The sequence below is a fragment of the Bufo gargarizans genome, chromosome 6 (assembly GCF_014858855.1).
Source record: "Bufo gargarizans isolate SCDJY-AF-19 chromosome 6, ASM1485885v1, whole genome shotgun sequence".
Taxonomy (NCBI): domain Eukaryota; kingdom Metazoa; phylum Chordata; class Amphibia; order Anura; family Bufonidae; genus Bufo; species Bufo gargarizans.
Window position 1 is genome coordinate 246,647,667 of NC_058085.1, and position 23,063 is coordinate 246,670,729.

The 23,063-nt window shown below is 45.4% G+C and overlaps 1 protein-coding gene across 1 annotated transcript; it reads right to left on the reverse strand.

The window, feature by feature from the left end:
• Window positions 1-1,218: 1,218 nt before the first annotated feature.
• LOC122939821 (oocyte zinc finger protein XlCOF7.1-like) lies at window positions 1,219-21,719 on the reverse strand. The gene is made up of 5 exons (XM_044295992.1): window positions 21,681-21,719; window positions 14,772-14,932; window positions 7,342-7,500; window positions 6,972-7,095; window positions 1,219-3,047 (listed from the first exon to the last, which is right to left on the reverse strand). The coding sequence occupies exons 2-5, from the start codon at window positions 14,829-14,831 to the stop codon at window positions 1,582-1,584; spliced, it is 1,809 nt and encodes a 602-aa protein (XP_044151927.1). The 5' UTR covers window positions 14,832-14,932; window positions 21,681-21,719; the 3' UTR covers window positions 1,219-1,581.
• Window positions 21,720-23,063: the final 1,344 nt, after the last annotated feature.

Genomic DNA, 23,063 nt, shown 5'->3' on the forward strand with positions numbered 1-23,063 from the left:
ATCAGGACAATGGAGGTCTCCTTCTCCTATGTTTCCACTTCAGAAAGTGACTCTCTCCATTTAAGTTTAGGTGAGTTGCTGAAATAGTGTTTCATTATTCCCAAAAACGACACTGAATGGCCACCGCTCCACTTCAGCTACTCTTTACTGGAGTGGTATACAGGGATTAGAAGATCTCCATTCTGCTAATATATGCGGGTCTCAGAAACGGCCACACAGTGCATCATTAGTACCTGCCCTAAGGGCCACTCCTCTGATTCTCAGAGAGACTGCACATTTGCAGCCACTAAACAGAGACATGCATGTGTGAAACCAGGTGGTTAGCAGGACGCATGTGGCTCCCAGGCCACAGGGTGCACACCCCTGAACTAGATGGACTGTTTTTTTTCCCATCCTGTGATAAAGGAGCATAATAACCAGGGATGAATTATAGAAGACTGTCCATTACAAACTTGGGTTTATTGTTCCATTCTTCATTTTCCAGATCTATTAACAAGTTATCCAGTCGCCACCATATTTAAGTGTACCTGTAGTTATGTTTTCTTCATGGCAGCAGTACATGTGAATATAAACCAGAGTGGCATCTTCCTTACCTTCCAGCAGCCCGTGGTTCCCTTCCCTGTCCACAGGTTCAGGAACATCTTCAGTCAGTAAAACGTTGGTCTTCCATAACTGAAGGAAAGGGTGGGTAGAGGAGGAATGTGCTGCAGTTTTTCTGCTTTAGCCTATGTGTGATTCATTCTGTGAGAAGGGATGGGGACACCATGGAGGGAGGTTGCTGATTGGTCAGAGAACACAGGAGGACAGCTCTCCAGCGCCACACCAGTTATAAAATGACCACTCGGCCAATCACTGACTAAGGTGGATGACTGCTGTGGTCAAAGATTGGCTGAGCAGGCATTTCTAGCATATCAAGAGGACACCAGGAAACGGAGACCACCAGAAGACCAAGTAAAGAACAGAATGGCAGTAGTAGGGATCAGTGAGGTAAGTACTGTTTATTGTTTTTCAACCCGTTCTTTCCCTTTTCTTAGAATTATTTATCCTCCAGGACCACCCCCTTTTAATCATTATCATAGCGCTAGCTGACTAATTACTATTAAAACAGGAGACCATAATTTGATTGGGGTGGGGCTTTGACAACCTCATTTTCACCTGTAACACTTGAGTTAAATGACAACATTCTTGATGTAATGACATTGACCAAATCAAATCCTGTCACGTTTTCATCTGGTTTATTTACATTTGTCCCTTTAACGTCAATGTTTGTAAATAAGGTTTACATTTTATTGCTTTTTATTTATTTTTTACATTCCTCAAATGAACATATAAAGACGGCATAAAAAACAATAATACTAAAAAGTTAATAAAACTACTTAACTTTCAGCCAGAGTCTATAAAACATTTTTTTTTTTCATCCACGGCATTGATAGTTTTATAACTTCATTAGAAATTGATTAAAAACATATTTTATTTAAATAATTTAATATAAACTAGCTAATGTACCAAATGTTAAAATAATGTGCCACTCAGACTCACCTCACATGGTCCCAACACAAGAAAGCTGGTACTTTCGAAGGCTTAAAAACGACTTGTTTCTTTTTTGTGGATTTTTACATGTCTATTAAAATGGCTCTTACTTCCAAAGCATTTCCCACATTTGGTGCAAGAATAAGGCCTTTCTCCTGTGTGAATGCGGTTGTGGGTCGTCAAGTTAGATTTTTTAGTAAAACACTTCCCACAATGGAAGCAAACGTAGGGACGTTCTCCTGTATGTATCCGCTGATGAGTGACCAGAGTTGAATTATGTGCAAACCGCTTTCCACAGACAGAACATGCATACGGTCTCTCTCCTGTGTGGATTCTCTGGTGGGTCATGAGATGTGTGTAATACACAAAACTCTTCCCACAGTATGAACAGTTAAAAGGTACTTCTGAATTACTAATCCGATGATGGGTGAAAAGAGTTGAAGGTTCTGAAAAACATTTTCCGTACTTGTACAATGTGTACTGGTCTGCTGGGATTTTTTCAGACTTAACAAGCTTAGAATTGAAAAATAACTGGTTGCTGTAGTCACCATAATCATGTGTCTTTCCGTGTATGCTTATGTATTCAATAAATTCTGTACCATTAATATCCTGAGGAGAGGTATAATCAAATTGTGCATTGCTAGAGGGTATTGTAAGACTTTCTTCTCCCCAGAAGACTGGTTCCTCCTTAATACGAATGAATGGATGATGTTGTGTATTATCTATGGCTGTATAAATGTTGGGGTCTGTGAGGTCTCCACCGTCACATGAAACTGGTTCCTCCTTTATATGAGGAGCTGGATATTGTTGTTTAGGATCTGGGGGAGTATAAATGGTTGCGAGGTTTCCTCTATCAGAGGTGTCTGGTTCCTCCTCAATAAGAATAGAAGGGTAGTGATGACTATGATCTGTGGATGTATAAATGTCTGTATCTGTGATGTTGTCATCACATGAAATTGGTTCCTCCTCAATATGAATAGAAGAATATAGTTGTGTATGATCTGTAGGTGTAATGAACTCAAGGTCTGTGATACTTCCACAAGAGGCTGTTTCCTCCCTAACACGAGGAGATGGGTACTGTTGTCTAAGATCTGTCTGTGTATAAATCTTAGCATCTGTGGTATCACCTTCATCACAGGAGACCGGTTCCTCTTTAATATGAGTCAGTGGATAGTTTGTATAATCTGTGGGTTTATAGGTTTTGTAGTCTGTGAGAATTGCTCCATCACATGAGTTTGTCTTCTCCTCAATATCAGGAGAAGGACATTGTGGATATGACAAGTGACGTGTGCAAGTAGATGTACATTTTGTATTTCTGGAAATGTCTGTGTCAGATACAGTCTTCCCTTCATTCCCTGGTTCTTCATGGTGACTAGTTCTCTTCTTGCTTTTTTTAACCGGCCATAAGTGTCCCGCTTCCAGTTCATTGTCAGTTTTACTTTTAGGATCATTTCTACTATCCAGTGAGCTAGGAGTAACACAAGATATTCTTGGTGTTTCCCTGTTGACAGATTTATCTGATGGACAAAGTACAATTTGATTAGATCACCTACTGAGGCCCTCAAACATGGGCGTTTTAATTTTTATTAACTGTATTCCAATTGTAAGCTACGAGGAGGCTAAAGACCAAACTATGAATCAGTATGTACAAGTTTCTGAATATTTAACAGGCTATCACTGTTTTAAACAGCTACAATAAAAACTTTCAATCATAGTAGATAAAATCAAAACTAGCCTTGACACCATTGCCAATGGCAAGAAAAGGAAATATATGAAATCAATTAAGAAGGGTGTAGAATAAATTATGACAGATAGCCTTTGGAGGGGGTCACCCCAAATCAGCTATGCCTGTGTTGAATGCCACAAAGGCCTGTTTTCCCTTGTAACTGAGGTTCCTTTGGTAAAAATACAAATAAAATAAAGAAATAGAAAAACATAAATGCCCACATCAACGGAAACTACTGCCATAGTTGCCCTGTACACATGAAACAACACATACACAACTAACACAAAAAATAAGCCATTTCAATCATTTATTTTGGTGTCCATTTGAATATTTTAAAAAATAAGGGATTATAGTTTAAAAAAAAAAAATATCTAAAAACATTAATAAAAAGCCATACAAATTAGGACCATTAAACTACATCTGCTAAATTACAAAAAAAGTGTCTGGTCATTAAAATGGTTTTGCAAGATTTAAATAGGTCACCAGTACCTGATCGGTGGAGGTCTGATACCCGGGACCCCCACTGATCAGCTGTTTGAGAAGGCACCGGCGCTCCTGTGCTCACCAAACACAGTGATGTACATTGTATAACTGATGATGAACGTGTCGTAACTTGGCCCTAGCAAAACGGTGGCGGCAACGAGGTTTACTCATGTGACCACTTACTTTCCAGCCCATGGTTATATCCTTTTCTGCACAGACAGAAGCTGAACCGATTTAGCGCCTGCACACAAAATGATGCTGCCATTGATGACAAAGTGGTCATGTGAATATACCATGTCACCGCTACCTAAATCTATACAAATGTGGTATCGCTGTAATCGTACTGACCTATACAATGAAGGGAACAGATCAGTTACCACATAGGGAATGTAAAATGAAAGCCATAAAACTGGCAGAATATTGCCATTAGAAAGTACAACCTGTCCTACAAAAACAAGCCCTCATATGGCAACGTGAATGGAACATAAAACAAGCTATGGCTCTGGGAAGGGTGGAAGTAAATAACAGAAACACAAAAACGGAAAAAGGCCAGCTCCTGAAAGGGTTAATTATGTGATCACTTGTATAATACACTGCAATACTTCTGTCGCTACTGATCACTGCATCAAGGGGTTATAGAGCCTGAGGTCGGATGCTATCAAGCACCTGCATATCTTAGGATGCACTGCCAGTGGCGTACTGCCAATATAGGCAGACCACGCCGTTGCTATGGGGCCCGCGGCACAGGGGGGCCCGGACCGCATGAAAGGCCCCGCCCCTACGTAGTTAATAGAGGCGGCCCATGGCCCACCCACTTGTGTTCTTCCTTCGGCCCGCACCCAGCGTATCCTTTCCGCTCACGTGCTGCCCGCAAGGGAGATAAGGAAGTCGCTGGCCTGGGTCTGCACTGAGCCAGGAGATCAGAAGTGGAGGACAGGAGGAGGAGTCCTGCCACCAATGAAAGCGCAGCTTTATTTCCCACGTGGTAAGACACGTCAGACTGGTCCAGATGCTAAATCTGTCCACTGGACTGCACTGGTCTAGTCTAGCATGACTGTGACAGGTGAGTGAGGTGTGTGCGTCATCCCAGAGGTGTGTGGGAACGTTTAGGCTACTAGGGACACTAAAGTGGATCATTTCAATTACTGGGGGCACAATACAGGGCATTTAAGCTACTGGGGACCCTATAAGGGGCCTTATAATTAGGGGCGGCACTCTCAGAGAATAATTTGTATTAATTATAATTTGGAGACCACTGTTACTATAGGGGGCTGTCTATAATGCACTATTTCTACAGTATAGTATTTGGAGGCATTGGGCAGCACAACAGCCACTGTATTGACTGCCTCCAATGTCTCTGGATGTTTTCATCTGCGTGACGGGATGGAGGCAGTGGCGGCTGTGCAGGCATCAGGAGCAATGCAGGTGACTGGGAATGAGGTAAGTAAGGTGCCTGGGCATTTTTGGGGGTATTATAGGGGTTAGATAACCCCTTTAACTCCTTGATGCTGATGCATTCCCTCTGCTTTTGCCCCCCTCCCCACACTGCACTCCTGAGTCCTCTATGAGCCTACAGGGATCCCCCCAGCACATCAGTCACCTTGGGGGGTGGGGGTGAATGCATCAGCAGCAAGGAGTTAAAGGGGCTATCTAACCCCTATAATACCTCCCAAAATGCCAAGGCACCTTACTTACCTCATTACCCGGGACCCGCGTTGCTCCTGATGCCCGCATGGCCGCCCCTGCCTCCCTCCTGTCACACAGAGGAAGACATCCAGAGACATGGGGAGCAGTCAATAGCTGACTACGATGGGAATCAGCCTCTCTAGCATCGTGGGTGACACTAGGGAGGCTCATTTCCGACGCGGCCTGCTATTGGTTGAACCCCCCCCACTGGGCATAAGTATTATCTGCATGTGGTGCCTGGGCATTTTGGGGGCATAATAGGGGTTAGATAGCCCCTTTAACCCTTAGGATACCAGAGTTTTCTTTTTTCTTCTCTATCTTCCTTGAGCCATAACTTTTTTATTTTTCCATTTACATAGTTGTATGAGGGCTAATATGGCATACAATGTAGTGTGAAGCTGGCAAAAAAAATTCCAATTTCTCCACCGTTTTATGTTTTATTTTTTCCTACGGCATTCCCTTTGCGGCAAAACTGACCTGTGCCCTACCGTATGTATACATTTCTTTATTGGCAAATGGGGGAGGGGCCAGGACAGGAGGATGGGCCAGGGATGGGTAGTGGGTGGGGTTAGGGGGCTCAATTCAGATTCACTGCCATTAGGTTTTGTTAACCACTTCCAATTCTGGAATAGAAAACAGCCTCGTCATATAGCCCCAGAGATATATATGACATGTAATGCCCCCACCCAATTTCCTTCTCCGCTGTCCAGAGAGATATAGTTATATATTTCTGTGAATTTAGAAGTAGAGATGAATAAATGGAAGGTATCTGGGCTGCTTCATGCTTCAGTAAGTGATCACTACACCAGCACTAAGCATGGCAGTCCACCACTGAATTCAGGAGAAAATGGACAAGAAGGATAAACAGCAGGGGGCTCTACTAGAGAGGAAAATGTAATGCACATATAAAAAAAAAAAAAACTGAACAATATTTTTATTGCATGTATATTGCAATACTTCATTTAAAATGGTCTTTTCATTGCATAGAAACCCCTTTAATTGTACAAGACCTGCTCTGTATTACCCATAGATATGCACATCTTTCTTATGATCAGGGATGATCTGGTAATACAACTGGCAACCTCAATTGCCAATGCTCAATAAATGGTCACTAACTTTTCACACATCAATAGTGCAATCAGCCATAAGAAACTTTGTAATATATCTTATCAGAGTGAAATATCTAGTTTTCATATTATCAGCTGTTTATCTCTCGTCTCCCTTCCTAAATGCTTTTTAGTTTAGTTTGCTCATATGAAGTTTATATCTCAGTCCAAGTGCTTTGTTCATATCACTACAGGTCAGTACTTCTCTGTAATGTCCTCCATGATCCTGGAGCTGCTTCTGAGTGAATAAGAGAATATTAGGAAGCGGGGTCTTCTCTACTTTCTGTGTGCAGTGGATGGCAGATAGCCACCAGATCTGGGAAAACTGTAAACTAGACATTCAGCGTGCACAAACTGCTAAAATATGCCAGATACAAGTGTTATTTCTCATGTACCTCAAAGTTTGTTGAAAGGTAAGGTACGCTTTAATCATCACTTACCAGGTGATAATGTGGGGTGTTGGTCATTCTTTATGATATCTTTGTAGAGATCCTTGTGTCCGTCTAAATACTCCCATTCCTCCATGGACAAGTAGACAGTGACATCTTCGCATCTTACAGGAACCTGACACACAATGATACAGCATTCATCTGGATACATTAAATTGTCTAATTTATTAAAACTAACAGTAAGGATGGCTTTGTTGCCCATAGTAACCAATCAGTGCTCAGCTTATATTTTTCCAGAGCAGTTTAAGAAATGAAGGTTGAGCTCTGATTGGTTGCTACAGACAGTCTTACGGTTTGTCAGTTCTGATGACCTAAATGCACTATCCCTTGTGCTAGTGTATAATATCCCAGCGGCGCTCACCTCTCCAGTCAGCAGCTCAATGATCTTGTTGGTGAGATCTAGGATCTTCTGATCCTTGTTCTTCTCATGTATCAGTGAGTGAGATTTTTTTGTGACTGGGCTTTGATTTCTGCTCCTCCTTTCACACTCACCAGATGTTTTCTTCACGGGAGCATAATCCTACGTATTGAAAGATAATGTGCAGTCAAAATACTTTTTGTAAATGATGTCCTTTCCTTAACAGTCGTCTTGATATATGTGATGTATGGGTTATGTTCACCAGAGGGGGCTTACAAGTTGCAGCATGGTGCTGTTTTTTTGGCCGCAGACCTTTTCGGTCTGCAAATTGTGGATTTCCAAAACACAGATGATGCCTGTGTGCGTTCTGCATTTTGTGTAACGATATGTCCTCCCCTCTATAGAACTGCCTATTCTTGTTTACAAAACCGACAATAGGATATGTTCTATTTTTTGTGGGGCCGCGGAACAGACATTCAGATGCGGACAGCACACTGTGGGGCCTGTGGGAGGAGGGGGCCCCGAGTGGATGGAAGGCCCCACCCTCTGATTATACTACCACAACAACAGCTGCTGCTTGAGTCCCTACCTGGGGCTCCAGTGGGCCCATGCCTTTCCTGTGTTCAGTGCCCCTGTCCCCTTACAAACTTTGTAAATCCGGCAGCCGGGACAGGAACATACACAGACAGTCCTCAATGGAAGCTGAAGAGAGAGTTCTCTCCCCTCCGTCAGCTGAGCGCTGAACTAGCCAATCAGTATTAAGCAGTGCTAAGAGCCTGCTGCTGATTGGCTAGCCAAGTGCAGCTGACAGATAGAGAAGCCAGCAGGCAGGAGTGAGAACTTCTCCTGCTCCCATGTGTGTCACCACGCTGACCCTGCCTCGGTGAAGGCCGACTGCCGGACTGGACGCACGACCAGAGATTGAGTGAGTAACACGCTGCATTACGTTAATAAAACAAGTTCAGTAGCAAGCAGAGTTCATTGTAGGGCCCCCCCCCGCCATGAACGCTGTTTGCTGCTGTGTATATAGATGACATTGTGCCCTAGGCAGAGCTCATGGCAGGGAGGGGGTTCTGCTTGGGGGGGGGATACGATTTCCTAATTGAATAAAAAATAAATAAAAATTCAAGGCATTTACATACTACTCCATTCCTTAATATATCAGGATTTGTGTATTAAAATCTTGATAGAAATATACATTTGTATTATTTTTAAATATTTATAATTTAGAAATTAATTGTAACCAGTTGCAAAACGCTCTATAATATATGTGTGTGTGTATATATTAGTGGAACCTAAACAATATACGCACGCACGCTGTCCTCAAAATAATTATAATTATCAACAGTATATAAATATATATATTTAGCGCCAATACAGAGGGGTGCATTATATGTACTAAAGAGGGGGCCATTGTATATATACTATAGGACCATTATATATACTATACAGGGGGCACTACAACCGGGCTTTATAAAATACTGGGGCCACTATAGGAGGCACTATAACTTCTTCCCACTAGGGGCTTTAAAGGGGTGCCTTGTTATTGCTGGTGGCACTATAGGGGTTTTTATTTCTACTAGGGGCCCTATGGGAGAATTATTAATATGAGGGTTATTGTTATTAAGCACAATATGGAGGTCATTACTAATAAGGGGGTTGCTTTTGGGGATACTGTAGGAGGCACTATTAATATTCAGGGCAGTATAAGAGCACTATTATGGGGGACTGTCTTTATGGCAGTATAATTTAAATAGTATTTGGGGTCCTTGGGAAGCACAGAGTCCACAGTATTGGGGGTGGCAGCAGGATGACAATGTTGGGGCATAAGAGGGTGAAGGATGATAGAAAAGTGAGGAACCTCTGATGTCTGTGTGCTGAATTCTGTAGAGACAGCAAGAACATATTATATTTGCAGGGAGGGAGGGGCCCAAAACTGAGTTTTGCTATGGGGCCCCCATGATTTCAATGTATGCCCCTGACTTCAAGTCTCCTCGTGATCTCCATTCTTACAGAGATTCAGCTCAAGATCACACTTAAACTGTATTCAGGATCATAATCCCTGACAACCAGAGAGGAGGATGAGGCAGCTCTTTATCTCAGTGTTGTGAAGTAATGTGTGCTGCTGTGTGATTAGGACGGGTTTTATGTGTGCTAATAGGATGGCGGCCATTTATTTCTCTTAATGATTGCTCCCCAGGCAAAATGAGCCATTATAAGTAATGAAAGGTAATAGGGAATATATTTATAATAAAGTAATATGTAAGTATTTTTATTTTCTTAAAGGATTTGTCCGGGTCCCGGACATACCTCCATTTTCACCCAGGCAGCACCTCATGATGCTCTCTTTTGCCTCCGATGCTCTCCTAAATTGCGCAGGGCAAAGGCATTTTCAGGAGTCCCGGTGACGTACGGGGTTCTCCATGGGGCTGCCAGGAAGCCCGTTGACGTCACCGGCACTGATTGGCGGGCTTTAGCTCTGCCCTAGCCAGTAAATGGCTAGGGCAGCTCTAAAGCACGCCCATTAGAGCCGGTGACGTCACCGAACACACTGCTGGGCGGAAGAGCGCGTGCCCTGCGTGATCTAGCGCAGGGCAAGAGAGCGCATTGGAGCATGAGATGCTCCGATGCTACCATCAGGGGGGCTGTCTGGGTGAAAATATGGGTATGAGAAGAATCCAGGGGAATGAATGCAAGAGATGAACTGACCTGATTAGATATGTCCTGGGTCATAAATTGACGCTCGCTTCTTACAGTTTATGTCGCTATTTAAGGCGGCTGTTGTTCCTCATATATTTTTGATACCTAATCGTTCGGGAAACTCGTATTCTTGAGCTTTTGGGAAGTTCAGTAGTTCTAAGTATTGTTTGAAGAATGTATGGACACCCATGTCGGATGTGTTCAACCATGTCACTGCAGGGGGGATTGTTGTTGTCGGCCCTCTTCCTTTTCTCAGCTCTCTATAGAGTGAGGGAGAAGAGAATGGGCTATACTATGTGTTTTATGCCTTTTTTCACTACCCTCATCTGGACTTTAAAGTCCAATGTCTGGATAATTCCTGTTTCTACTTTGTATATGTGTGTGTCTTGTGTGTTCCCTTATATCCTCGTGTTACATGTGTCATACTACCTGTTTAGTGTATCTAACATTACTGCTGTTGATTTATTCCGGACTTTCACTAGGGGAGACTGGGGTGTGATCTCCTGGAGGAAAGATACGTTCTGCCTAAATTGCAAGTATATGGCGCAGCCAGTATTTTTGCTATGGTTAAGTGTATGTCCTTGAACGTTAAGGGCCTGAACTCCAATGTAAAACGGAGACTGGCCTTAGCGGAATGTCGTGCTCAAAGAGCGGATATAGTCTTCCTCCAGGAGACACACTTTGATAGCACCGGAACGTTTAAGTTTGCTAGGGGTATGTTCCCAAAGGCCTACTCGGCTTCCAGTGGGCAAAAGAAAGCAGGGGTAGCGATCCTTTTATCTGCTAATTGTCCACTCCAAGTGACCAATCAGATCTCGGATCCTCTAGGGCGGTTCGTTATCTTGCAGGCCACTATGTATGGCACTCCTATAGTATTATGTAACCTATACGCTCCAAATACCAAGCAGATACCTTTTATTGCTAAGGTATTTACTAAACTATCCCAGTTACTACCGGCGGCACTCATTGTGGGCGGTGACTTTAATGTCTCTTTCTCCGAGGTGCATGATAGGCAGACCTTGTCAGGGAAGCCCCCCTCTAAAGAGCAGGCTAGGCTATCTCGTCTTTTTAGACGTTTGGTGAGACGATTTGGGCTATTCGACCTTTGGAGAGTAAACTATCCTACAGCTAGAATGTATACATTCTACTCACACCCTCACAGTATGCATACTCGTATTGATTATTTCTTAGGTAATGTCCCAATTATGCGTTTAATGGTTGACGCTGATATAGGCTCTATCTCATGGTCAGACCATGCCCCAATTTTTTTAAAGTTAAATTCGGACCACCCAATCACTAAGATCTGTCACTGGCGGTTGAATGAAAGCCTGCTTTCTAACCCAGTGTCCAAACAGGAGCTACGAGAGGGTCTGTCAGAATATTTCTGTATCAATCAGCAATCAGTCTCCAATGTGTCCACCTTATGGGAGGCGCACAAAGCTGTCTTCAGGGGTAGCTGTATAGCCATTGGATCTAAATTAAAAAGGGACAGGAACTTGCAATATTGTAGTATTAAAAAGGACTTGGAAAACCTAGAGGGTCAGCTGGGATCCCGTGGTTCTCGCCATCTTTTGAGACGTATAGTTCTGTTGAGAGCCAAGCTGAGAGATCTGGCGTTAGTAAAGACAGACAAATTGCTCTTGTACTCCAGACAGAGATATTATGCCTGGGGGAATAAGTCGCACACACTTCTGGCGAAACAACTACGGGATTCCACTTTTGTGAACGTCCCAACGGCCATGAGACAGGCTGATGGCTCTGTTACATATGACCCCAATAAAATAATGGTACTGTTCCAAGAATATTATGAAAAGTTGTATTCTCTTCCTCTACAGGGAACAAGGGATCCTGTACTGCAGCGGGATCAGTTCTCTACTTTTCTTGAAAAATGCAGGCTACCCAAACTATCCGGTGACCTAGCAGCTACCCTTAATACTCAAATTACGGGCGAGGAAATAACAGAAGTAATTAATAAGTTGCCAAACCGTAAGTCCCCCGGACCAGATGGTCTATCGTATCTATACTATAAGACGTATATAGATATTCTGCTCCCGCATATGGTTAAAGTCTTTAACTCCTTCTTGGAGGGTTCCTCTATACCTGACACGATGCTGCAATCTTTTATTACTCTTATACCTAAGCCAAACAAGGATCATATGGATTGTGCGAACTATCGTCCTATTGCCCTCCTTAATTCAGATCTAAAAATATTTACAAAGCTACTGGCGAATAGGCTTGTTAGTCTGCTCCCGAGCTTGATACATAAAGATCAGGTTGGCTTTGTATTGCATCGCCAAGGAGGGGATAACACAAGGAGGACTATAGATCTGATAGAAGTCCTTAATAAGAGGAAACAGCAAGCATTGGTTTTAGGCCTAGATGCAGAAAAGGCCTTTGATCGCCTGAGTTGGCCGTTCATGTTCTCTACGCTGCAGTGTTTTGGTATAGGGGGGCCCTTCCTGAATGCTGTACGAGCCCTCTACACCTGTCCTTCGGCTTACGTAAAAATGACGCATGCTCAGTCAAAGCGGATACCTATCCACAACGGCACGAGGCAGGGGTGCCCGCTATCGCCATTACTCTTTGTACTATGCATAGAACCGCTGGCAGCGCTAATTAGAGCCCATCCGGACATTCAAGGGGTAGATGTGAATAGAGTAGATTTTAAGTTATCACTCTTTGCGGATGACATTCTTCTAACGCTAACAAATTTACATATATCACTGCCAAATCTATTTCGGGTTATAGAGGATTATGGTAAGCTGTCTGGATATAAGATAAATAGATCAAAAACAGAAGCATTGCCTATTAATATCCCCCCAGACGTTTTGAGCGATTTACAAAGCAACTTTCAGTTTAAATGGAACGATATCGCCCTTAATTATTTGGGAGTGAAACTTACAAAAACATATGGTACCCTATATACCCATAATTTTGTCCCACTCTTCCAGGAACTTAATAGACTTATGGCTAAATGGATGCCCTTACCTATTTCTTTGTTGGGGCGTATCGCAGCGGTCAAAATGACTATATTACCCAAGCTATTATATGTGATGGAGAATATCCCAGTCTTGATACCTAAAAAGGAGTTAAGAGCGTTACAGTCTTCCATCCTTCGATTTGTCTGGAATGGGAAGAGACATAGAATTGCATGTAGCACCCTAACTGCTCTTAAAACGCAAGGGGGCTTGGGGCTTCCCGATATAGTGAAATATTACTGGGCGACGCATTTGCGTCGGATCCCGGCGTGGTCCTCTCTTCAGGCATTTTCTAGATGGATGGAGATTGAAAAGCTTTGGCTAGCCCCTATACATCCTAATGCTCTCCTGTGGACCCCTATGCCAAGTGATTGCTCTGTTCAGTTATTGGGCCCTATGTCACATACATATTCCATTTGGAAATGTTGTAAAAGCAAGTTCCCATTGGTTTCTGACAGACCCTCTCTGACTTCATTCCTTTTTAATCCTGGGTTCAAGATAGGGATGCAGGGTATGCTCTTTAAACCATGGTTCTCTAACAAGCTATTTAGATTTGCTGACATAGTAGACTATAGAACTCTAGAGATTTTATCTTTTGATTCGCTTAAGGAGAAATATAACCTTCCGGAGTCCTCTAGATGGCAGCACTTACAAATAAAACATTTCCTTAGATCTATGTTCCGAGATACAAAAGTTTCCATTCCGACACAGTTTGAAAAATTATGCAAACTCTCGACCTCTACTAGGGGTCTTATATCGGATATCTATGTTCTCCTCTCATCCCCAGAGCCGCCTCAGGTCCTACGACATGCGTATATGTCCAAATGGGAGAGATATCTTGAGAGAGACATCTCGCCAAGTGAGTGGCAACTTATCTGGAGGAGAGCTGCAATGTCGTCCACCTGTGTGTCTTACAGAGAGAATTCCTACAAGATATTAATGTTTTGGTATCATACCCCCCAGATGCTTAGACATTTGAACCCTATGGTTTCTGGTAATTGTTGGAGGTGTGATTCAGGACAGGGATCTTTATTTCACATTTTTTGGGATTGCTCATTCATCTTTCCATTGTGGAAGGAAGTCCAGAGCCTTTTATTGCAGCTTCTTAATGTTAGGTTTTCACTGGACCCCTATATGTTTTTACTGAACATGCCTCCAATGGTCCTAAAGAAACCGGTGCTCCATTTGGCACTTCATGTATTGTCAGCGGCAAAACGCCTTATTGCCCAGTTTTGGAAGAGACAGGACATACCTACTAAATTAGATCTGATTGCTAGTGTTGCGGAAATTAGAAGAATGGAGTATCTGACAGCAATTATTAATAACTCAGTAGATAAGTTTAATAAGGTATGGCAACCTTGGGACTCGTTCTTTGATAAGAGCGACTAATATTCTCTTCCCCCTCTTGGTGTGTTTATCCTTTTGTGTCTTGTCCCGTCTACTCTCCCTTTTCGTCTCTATAAGTGTGTACTATCATTTTGTAGAGTGAGATTCGCCTATACGGCTTCGGGGGCCTATTATGGCTTGTTATGATTGGATATGTGAAGCTGCATTTGTATTCTCACTTCGGTTATCTCATCCATTTAAAATTCTAGATAGTTAATTGTTCACATGAGAAATTGTGAAAATGCACTTTTACTATTGTACTTTTTCTCTAATAAAAAGACAATTATACAAAAAAAGAAAATATGGGTATGTCCGGGTTCAGCTTTAAATTCCCGGAGAACCCTGGAGAGTATTGCCGTAATCCCCTACCTCTCCAGTCAGCAGGTAGATAATCTCCAAGGTAAGGTTTAATATCCTTTCATTATCCATCTTTAGTCCGGCTCCTGGAAATGATAGCAATGATTTTATACTCTAAAATGTTTCCTTGACATTGTCAGTTTCTACATGACCCATCTTTAATTCATCGGAACCTGAAAAACAAAACAGGAGGGGAATGTTCACATTACAATTTCTGTGAGAAGGAAGATTCTAACTAGTTGATGGACGTACTATTCATAGTGAGATGTATTTGTGTGGTCCCTCCATAGAGAAAAAAGGAGTCTGTGAAGTATGTTTTGCCATAAATTAGGTGCAGCATCCGGCACCCCGTGCGTCTATACCGATAACTACACCAGTCCCTGGCTCACGCAGATTTTAGTGTTCTTCTGGCGCATAGGATAATAAATGTGGCCAATCCCGTCCCCACCACACTCCTTTTTTTTCGAGAAAGTGGTAAGGCAGATGGAGAAACAACACTTGCGCAAAACTTTTGCGCAAGTGCTGTTGAAACAGTCACAATCCGGCAGTTTGCAACTATTTCATGCCATAAAAGTGCCATATCGTCATAATAAATCTGCCTCCATGTCTTTATGGATGCTGCTTCATGCATTGAGGCACAGTCATGCTGGAAGAAGAAACTCTGAAGAGGTCTGTTAAAAAAAAACCTTTAAAATCGGACTTGTATTTTCCACACCACAAAGCACATGGGAACATGCTTCAAAATCTGCACCCAAAAAAAGTTGTGTGAGCATACCCTTTTCGCACATACCACTGACTTGGGTGGATCTAGCAAATCAGAAATTTCACACACTGCATCCATGGATAGTATAGGTAATATAGGGATTGTACACTGTATAGAAGGACCGTATAGGTAATATAGGGATCCTACACTGTATATAAAGACAGTATAGGGATCGTACAGGTAATAAAGGGATCATACACTGTATATAAAAACAGTATAGGGATTGTACACTGTATATAAAGACAATATAGGGATCATACATTGTATGCAGCACTTTTGTGTCCGGTAAAAAGACATATACCATCATAGTCGGTGGTGTTCAGCTTCTTCCCTGTGGGGTGACAGGAGAAGGTGGGAGCAGGGTCACTAGTGGGGTGACAGGAGGAGGGGGAGCAGGGTTACTAGTGGGGTGACAGGAGGAGGGTGGAGCAGGGTTACTAGTGGGGTGACAGGAGGAGGGGGGAGCAGGGTCACTAGTGGGGTGACAGGAGGAGGGGGGAGCAGGGTCACTAGTGGGGTGACAGGAGGAGGGGTAAGCAGGGTCACTAGATGGGTGACAGGAGGAGGGGGAAGCAGGGTCATTAGTGGGGTGACAGGAGGAGGGGGAAGCAGGGTCATTAGTGGGGTGACAGGAGGAGGGGGGAGCAGGGTCACTAGTGGGGTGACAGGAGGAGGGGGGAGCAGGGTCACTAGTGGGGTGACAGGAGGAGGGGTAAGCAGGGTCACTAGTGAGGTGACAGGAGGAGCAGGGTCACTAGTGGGGTGACAGGAGGAGGGGGGAGCAGGGTTACTAGTGGGGTGACAGGAGGAGGGGGGAGCAGGGTTACTAGTGGGGGTGACAGGAGGAGGTGGGAGCTGGGTCATTAGTGGGGTGACAGGAGGAGGGGGAAGCAGGGTCACTAGTAGGGTGACAGGAGGAGGGGGGGAGCAGGGTCACTAGTGGGGTGACAGGAGCAGGGGGGAGCAGGGTCACTATTGAGGTGACAGGAGGAGGGGGAAGCAGGGTCACTAGTGGGGTGACAGGAGGAGGGGGAAGCAGGGTCACTAGTGGGGTGACAGGAGGAGGTGGGAGCTGGGTCATTAGTGGGGTGACAGGAGGAGGGGGAAGCAGGGTCACTAGTAGGGTGACAGGAGGAGGGGGGAAGCAGGGTCACTAGTGGGGTGACAGGAGCAGGGGGGAGAAGGGTCACTAGTGAGGTGACAGGAGGAGGGGGAGCAGGGTCACTAGTGGGGTGACAGGTGGAGGTGGGAGCAGGGATACTAGTAGGGTGACAAGAGGAGGTGGGAGCAGGGTCACTAGTGGGGTGACAGGAGGAGGGGAAGCAGGGTCACTAGTGAGGTGACAGGAGGAGCGGGAGCAGTATCACTAGTGGGGTGACAGGAGGAGGGGGAGCAGGGTCACTAGTGGGGTGACAGGAGGGGGGAGCAGAGTCACTAGTGGGGTGACAGGAGGAGGGGGAAGCAGGGTCACTAGTGAGGTGACAGGAGGAGGGGGAAGCTGGGTCACTAGTGAGGTGACAGGAGGAGCAGGGTCACTAGTGAGGTGACAGGAGGAGCAGGGTCACTAGTGTGGTGACAGGAGGAGGGGGGAGCAGGGTTTCTAGTGGGGTGACAGGAGGAGGGGGGAGCAGGGTCACTAGTGGGGGTGACAGGAGGAGGTGGGAGCTGGGTCACTAGTGAGGTGACAGGAGGAGGGGGAGCAGGGTCACTAGTGGGGTGACAGGAGCAGGGGGAAGCAGGGTCACTAGTGGGGTGACAGGAGGAGGGGGAGCAGGGTCACTAGTGAGGTGACAGGAGGAGGGGGAAGCTGGGTCACTAGTGAGGTGACAGGAGGAGCAGGGTCACTAGTGAGGTGACAGGAGGAGCAGGGTCACTAGTGTGGTGACAGGAGGAGGGGGGAGCAGGGTTTCTAGTGGGGTGACAGGAGGAGGGGGGAGCAGGGTCACTAGTGGGGGTGACAGGAGGAGGTGGGAGCTGGGTCACTAGTGAGGTGACAGGAGGAGGGGGAGCAGGGTCACTAGTGGGGTGACAGGAGCAGGGGGAAGCAGGGTCACTAGTGGGGTGACAGGAGGAGGGGGAGCAGGGTCACTAGTGAGGTGACAGGAGGAGGGGGAAGCTGGGTCACTAGTGGGGTGACAGGAGGAGGGGGAGCAGGGTCACTAGTGAGGTGACAGGAGGAGGGGGAAGCAGGGTCACTAGTGGGGTGACAGGAGGAGGGGGGAGCAGGGTCACTAGTGGGGTGACAGGAGGAGGGGGGAGCAGGGTCACTAGTGGGGTGACAGGAGGAGCAGGGTCCACTAGTGAGGTGACAGGAGGAGCAGGGTCACTAGTGAGGTGACAGGAGGAGCAGGGTCACTAGTGTGGTGACAGGAGGAGGGGGAGCAGGGTTACTAGTGGGGTGACAGGAGGAGGGGGGAGCAGGGTCACTAGTGGGGGTGACAGGAGGAGGTGGGAGCAGGGTCACTAGTGAGGTGACAGGAGGAGGGGGAGCAGGGTCACTAGTGGGGTGACAGGAGCAGGGGGAAGCAGGGTCACTAGTGGGGTGACAGGAGGAGGGGGAGCAGGGTCACTAGTGAGGTGACAGGAGGAGGGGGAAGCAGGGTCACTAGTGGGGTGACAGGAGGAGGGGGGAAGCAGGGTCACTAGTGGGGTGACAGGAGCAGGGGGGAGCAGGGTCACTAGTGAGGTGACAGGAGGAGGGGGAGCAGGGTCACTAGTAGGGTGACAGGTAGAGGTGGGAGCAGGGATACTAGTGGGGTGACAGGAGGAGGTGGGAGCAGGGTCACTAGTGGGGTGACAGGAGGAGGGGAAGCAGGGTCACTAGTGAGGTGACAGGAGGAGGGGGGAGCAGGGTCACTAGTGAGGTGACAGGAGGAGGGGGAAGCAGGGTTACTAGTGGGGTGACAGGAGGAGGGGGGAGCAGGGTCACTAGTGAGGTGACAGGAGGAGGGGGAAGCTGGGTCACTAGTGGGGTGACAGGAGGAGGGGGAGCAGGGTCACTAGTGAGGTGACAGGAGGAGGGGGGAGCAGGGTCACCGGGGACCAGTCACATGAGGTGCTCATGCCGCTCTACAGAGCACTAGTGAGACCTCATTTGGAGTATTGTGCTCAGTACTGGAGACCATATCTCCAGAAGGATATTGATACTTTGGAGAGAGTTCAGAGAAGAGCTACTAAACTGGTACATGGATTGCAGGATAAAACTTACCAGGAAAGGTTAAAGGACCTTAACATGTATAGCTTGGAAGAAAGACGAGACAGAGGGGATATGATAGAAACTTTTAAATACATAAAGGGAATCAACAAGGTAAAAGAGGAGAGAATATTTAAAAGAAGAAAAACTGCTACAAGAGGACATAGTTTTAAATTAGAGGGGCAAAGGTTTAAAAGTAATATCAGTAAGTATTACTTTACTGAGAGAGTAGTGGATGCATGGAATAGCCTTCCTGCAGAAGTGGTAGCTGCACATACAGTGGAGGAGTTTAAGCATGCATGGGATAGGCATAAGGCCATCCTTCATATGAGATAGGGACAGGGGCTATTCATAGTATTTAGTATATTGGGCAGACTAGATGGGCAAAATGGTTCTTATCTGCCGACACATTCTATGCTTCTATGAGTCCATGGCTCCTTACCTCTCCAGCAGCCCTGTCATGTTTCCCAAGGTCCTCAGCCACCAACCAATAACAAAGCTCCTTGCTGTAAGGAGCTTTGCTATTAGTTATTTCAGGCAAAGACATCATCACTGCGCTAAATGGGCTGATGAATGTGGGGGGAAATTCTAAGGCGTATTGGTACGCCTTAGACTTTTTCCAGGAAGTCACACGGACCGCATGACACATCGCGGGCCGGATTTGGCCTGTGGTCCGTAGGTTGGGCATCACTGCTCTAAACTATTGCTAAACAACTGACACCATCAACGCCATCCGTCTCATGTGGTAAGGCGGCGGCATCGGAGCTAGTGTAGCCATCCTAGTGCCGACGCCTCACCACACGAGGCAAATGGCATTGTATATGTTGGTTGTTTGTGCTCTGGATACCCGCAGCTCCTGATGAGCCTATATGGCGAAACGTGTAGAGCGTATGTTAAGGTAGAGCTATACATACACAGTTACATCAATGTTTTAAAGAGGGCGCAACGGCCGCTATTGTTACTGAAGCCAGAGAATATGGTGTATGAGTGTGAATAGGGGATTGGGACATATGCACCTGAAATGGGATACTACTAGGCCATTTGTTAATGGTGCCTGTTAAATAGCCCATACCCTATGCTCGAACTTTGGATACTCCAGTAGCATCTACAGTTGATTTTTGTATCCATAGTAGCGACTGATTAGTCATCTGGCCAATAGCGCTACAGTGGACCAGTTACATTAAATATTATTCAGTCTGCTACATTGTATATATAAGATGATGATCAACTGTAGATAGCTAAACATTTTAGTTATCTGGGGTCCGATCAATTACTACTAGGGGAACACCTGGGGGTTGTTTGATTGAATACCTTGGCAGTGATAAATACCCCCTTCGGTGCCTCAGTTATTAATGTATTTTTGACATTTTTGGGTTGATATAGAGTTACTCCTTCCCACTTTGAGTTTTATCAAGATACCTAATAAAGATTTTTTGTTTTATTTTATTTTTCAATGTTCCTTGAGGCAGTGATAAGTATATAGGGATCATACATTGCATTTAAGTACAGATAGGGACTGTACACTATATAAAAGGACAGCATAGCTAATATAGGGATTGTACACTGTATATAAGGACAGTATAGGTAACACAGGGACAGCACAGGGAATATAAGGGGTCATTCATGTTATATAATATTGAGATAGGGTGACCACATTTCCAAACTGCCATTCAGGGACACCCGCCCCGGCCCCCCCGCACCCATGTCCACTCCCCAAAAAATATGATTTTTGATACTTTTTTTTGCCTAATTTTCCGTTTTCAGTGGATGGCAGCGTGGTAAAGTTCTGATCACATGTGCGGTCCGCTCTGCTGGTCACAGGTTATACTAGGTGTGAACATAGCCTTATCCAGGAAAGGGGGATATTTTTTTCGCAAGTTTTTACTAGTTTGGGGGAAAGTTTGGTTTTCCCTTTCACTGCAGCCCAGTAATACAGAGCAGACAATATACTATAAAGTGTCTCCTGCTAGTAGTATATAATACAATCACTTCCATAAACCTCCACTCCACTTGTAATTGTAATCTATGGCTCATCCCTATACCCCTAATATCTATCACAACATGAATGGATAGTAGAGTGAAACGTGACCGGCATACATAAGAAGTTAAGAACGTATGTCATCATCATCCCGCCAGCCAGTTACCTCAGCACAGCTCACTGCTCACATCACTGTGCCGCCTACCCGCAGCTTCATCTCCTCTCAGACTCAGAGTCCTGACGTCATCAGCCGGCGACCTAGGCTAGTGGCGCCGTGAAGTGACGTCACGCTGGGAAGCGGATCACCTCACCGCCCGAAGGTTTCTGTCCGGGTAGGTGATGATTGGACAATGGACTGTAATGTGTGGTGGTCCTGGAGCCTCAGAGCAATTAGCAGAGGTCGGCGGCTGTGGCTCAGGTCATTCCGGGACACTAAATTGTCCCGGAATGAGGGTGACCGGGACCCGGGACAGACTCTCCAAATGCGGGACTGTCCCGGGCAATCCGGGACACGTGGTCACCCTATATTGAGATCATACGATGAATACAAAAATAGTATAAGTAATTATACAGTGTATATAACAGTATGTGTAATATTAGGATCACACTATATATAATGAAAGCACACGGGTAGTATAGGAAGTATGGGGGCATTTGCTGTATAAAAGGACAATACAGATAATAATGGGAGCATCCATTGTATATAAGGATAGTATAAGTCAGACTGAGCTAATACACCACCTTTACAAGGGTGGTATAGGTAATATATGGACCATACACTGTATATTATATGTAAAATTAAGATAATACATTACATAAACTGAAAGCACATTTATTTGGGGGTCTATATACTGTATATAAGGACAGTGTAAATAATGCTGGGGCATACACAATGTTCATAAGGCCATACAATATAGGCGATGTACATTGTCTAGAAAGACACTATGGCTCTTAGGAACACCCCAGGTCTAATAAATCGAGACTCACCACAGATTCTGCCCTCTGCTTCTCATGAACCTGACCCGGAAGATGTTTACCGGAAATACACAGCTTGCGTTCCACGACACTTCCTGGATGTGCGTTCCACGCGTGTAGCGGATAAACTCCATACAGGAAACGAACTCCTGAAGTCACTGGGTCACGTGACTCTGAATCGGCAGCGCGAATAGAAGGGTTGGAACTCAGAAGCTGGAGAGCACAGGCTGTGTGCAGAGCAGGTCACGGACTCTCATAGAGGGGGGAGAGAGTGATGTGGGGGGTTCTGTGTGAGACTGTATGCAGAGGTGAGGGCCATGTAATATCGTGTGCAAGGGGGGCTGTAATATTGTATGCAGGAAGGCATTGTATAAGGTAATGGCTAAATACTATATTCAGTAAGGACCTGCTGACGTCACAACGTCACGTGGCACTCCTATTGTGCAGGGGGGCTGAGTAATATTGTATGAAGGGGGTGGGGGGTTGCTGGGTAATTTTGTATGCGGCTGCTATCTGGGGAGACCACTTGTATGTGACATGTTTTACTGAATAGAACAGCTTTTCAGTATGTTCTCCTCACCTGATATTTATTCATATATAAAGTGAAAGCTGCCGGTTTTACTGTTTTTAATAAAAACTTATTGTTGAACCCCAAAAAATGTAAATTTCTCAATTTTTTGTTAATTTTTTTTATTAATTGGGATTCTTCTGTGTTCTAGGCGCTTGTAGCTGTGCATAGAGACGGGCGCAGACGGCTATAATCGTTAGTGTTGAGCGACGCGAGCTTCAGATGCTTCATCCAAATCTTTGTAATAATACTGTACGGAGATTAATCTCCACACAGTATTAGGCTCCTTTCACACCTGCGTTTAGGTGTCCGCTCGTGAGCTCCGTTTGAAGGGGCTCACAAGCGGCCCTGAACGCAGCCGTCTGGCCCTAATGCATTCTCAGTGGAGGCGGATCCACTGAGAATGCATCCGTCTGCCAGCGCTCAGTGAGCGGACACCCGAACGATGCAAGCAGCGTTCGGGTGTCCGCCTGGCCGTGCGGAGGCGAGCGGATCCGTTCCGACTCATAATGGAAGTCAATGGGGACGGATCCGCTTGAAGATGACACCATATGGCTCAATCATCAAGCGGATCCATCCCCCATTGACTTTCAATGTAAAGTCTGAACGGATCCGCTCAGGCTACTTTCACACTTAGAAATTTTTCTAAGTTATAATGCAGACGGATCCGTTCTGAACGGAGCCACCGTCTGCATTAATATGAGCGGATCCATTCAGAATGGATCCGCTCGAACGCTAGTGTGAAAGTAGCCTTAGAGTGTACGTGCTCAGAGGAGCCGACGTTAGTTATTCACGAAGTTGCGCGATACTTCGGAAGAAGAGACGAA

Excerpts from the sequence above, each read along its gene's own strand:
- LOC122939821 (XM_044295992.1), bottom strand. The coding sequence starts at position 14,831 with ATGGATAATGAAAGGATATTAAACCTTACCTTGGAGATTATCTACCTG. Across the intron at positions 7,096-7,341 it reads TTGAGCTGCTGACTGGAGAG|GTTCCTGTAAGATGCGAAGA; the intron begins GTGAGCGCCGCT and ends ATTGTGTGTCAG. Across the intron at positions 3,048-6,971 it reads ACACCCCACATTATCACCTG|ATAAATCTGTCAACAGGGAA; the intron begins GTAAGTGATGAT and ends TTTGTCCATCAG.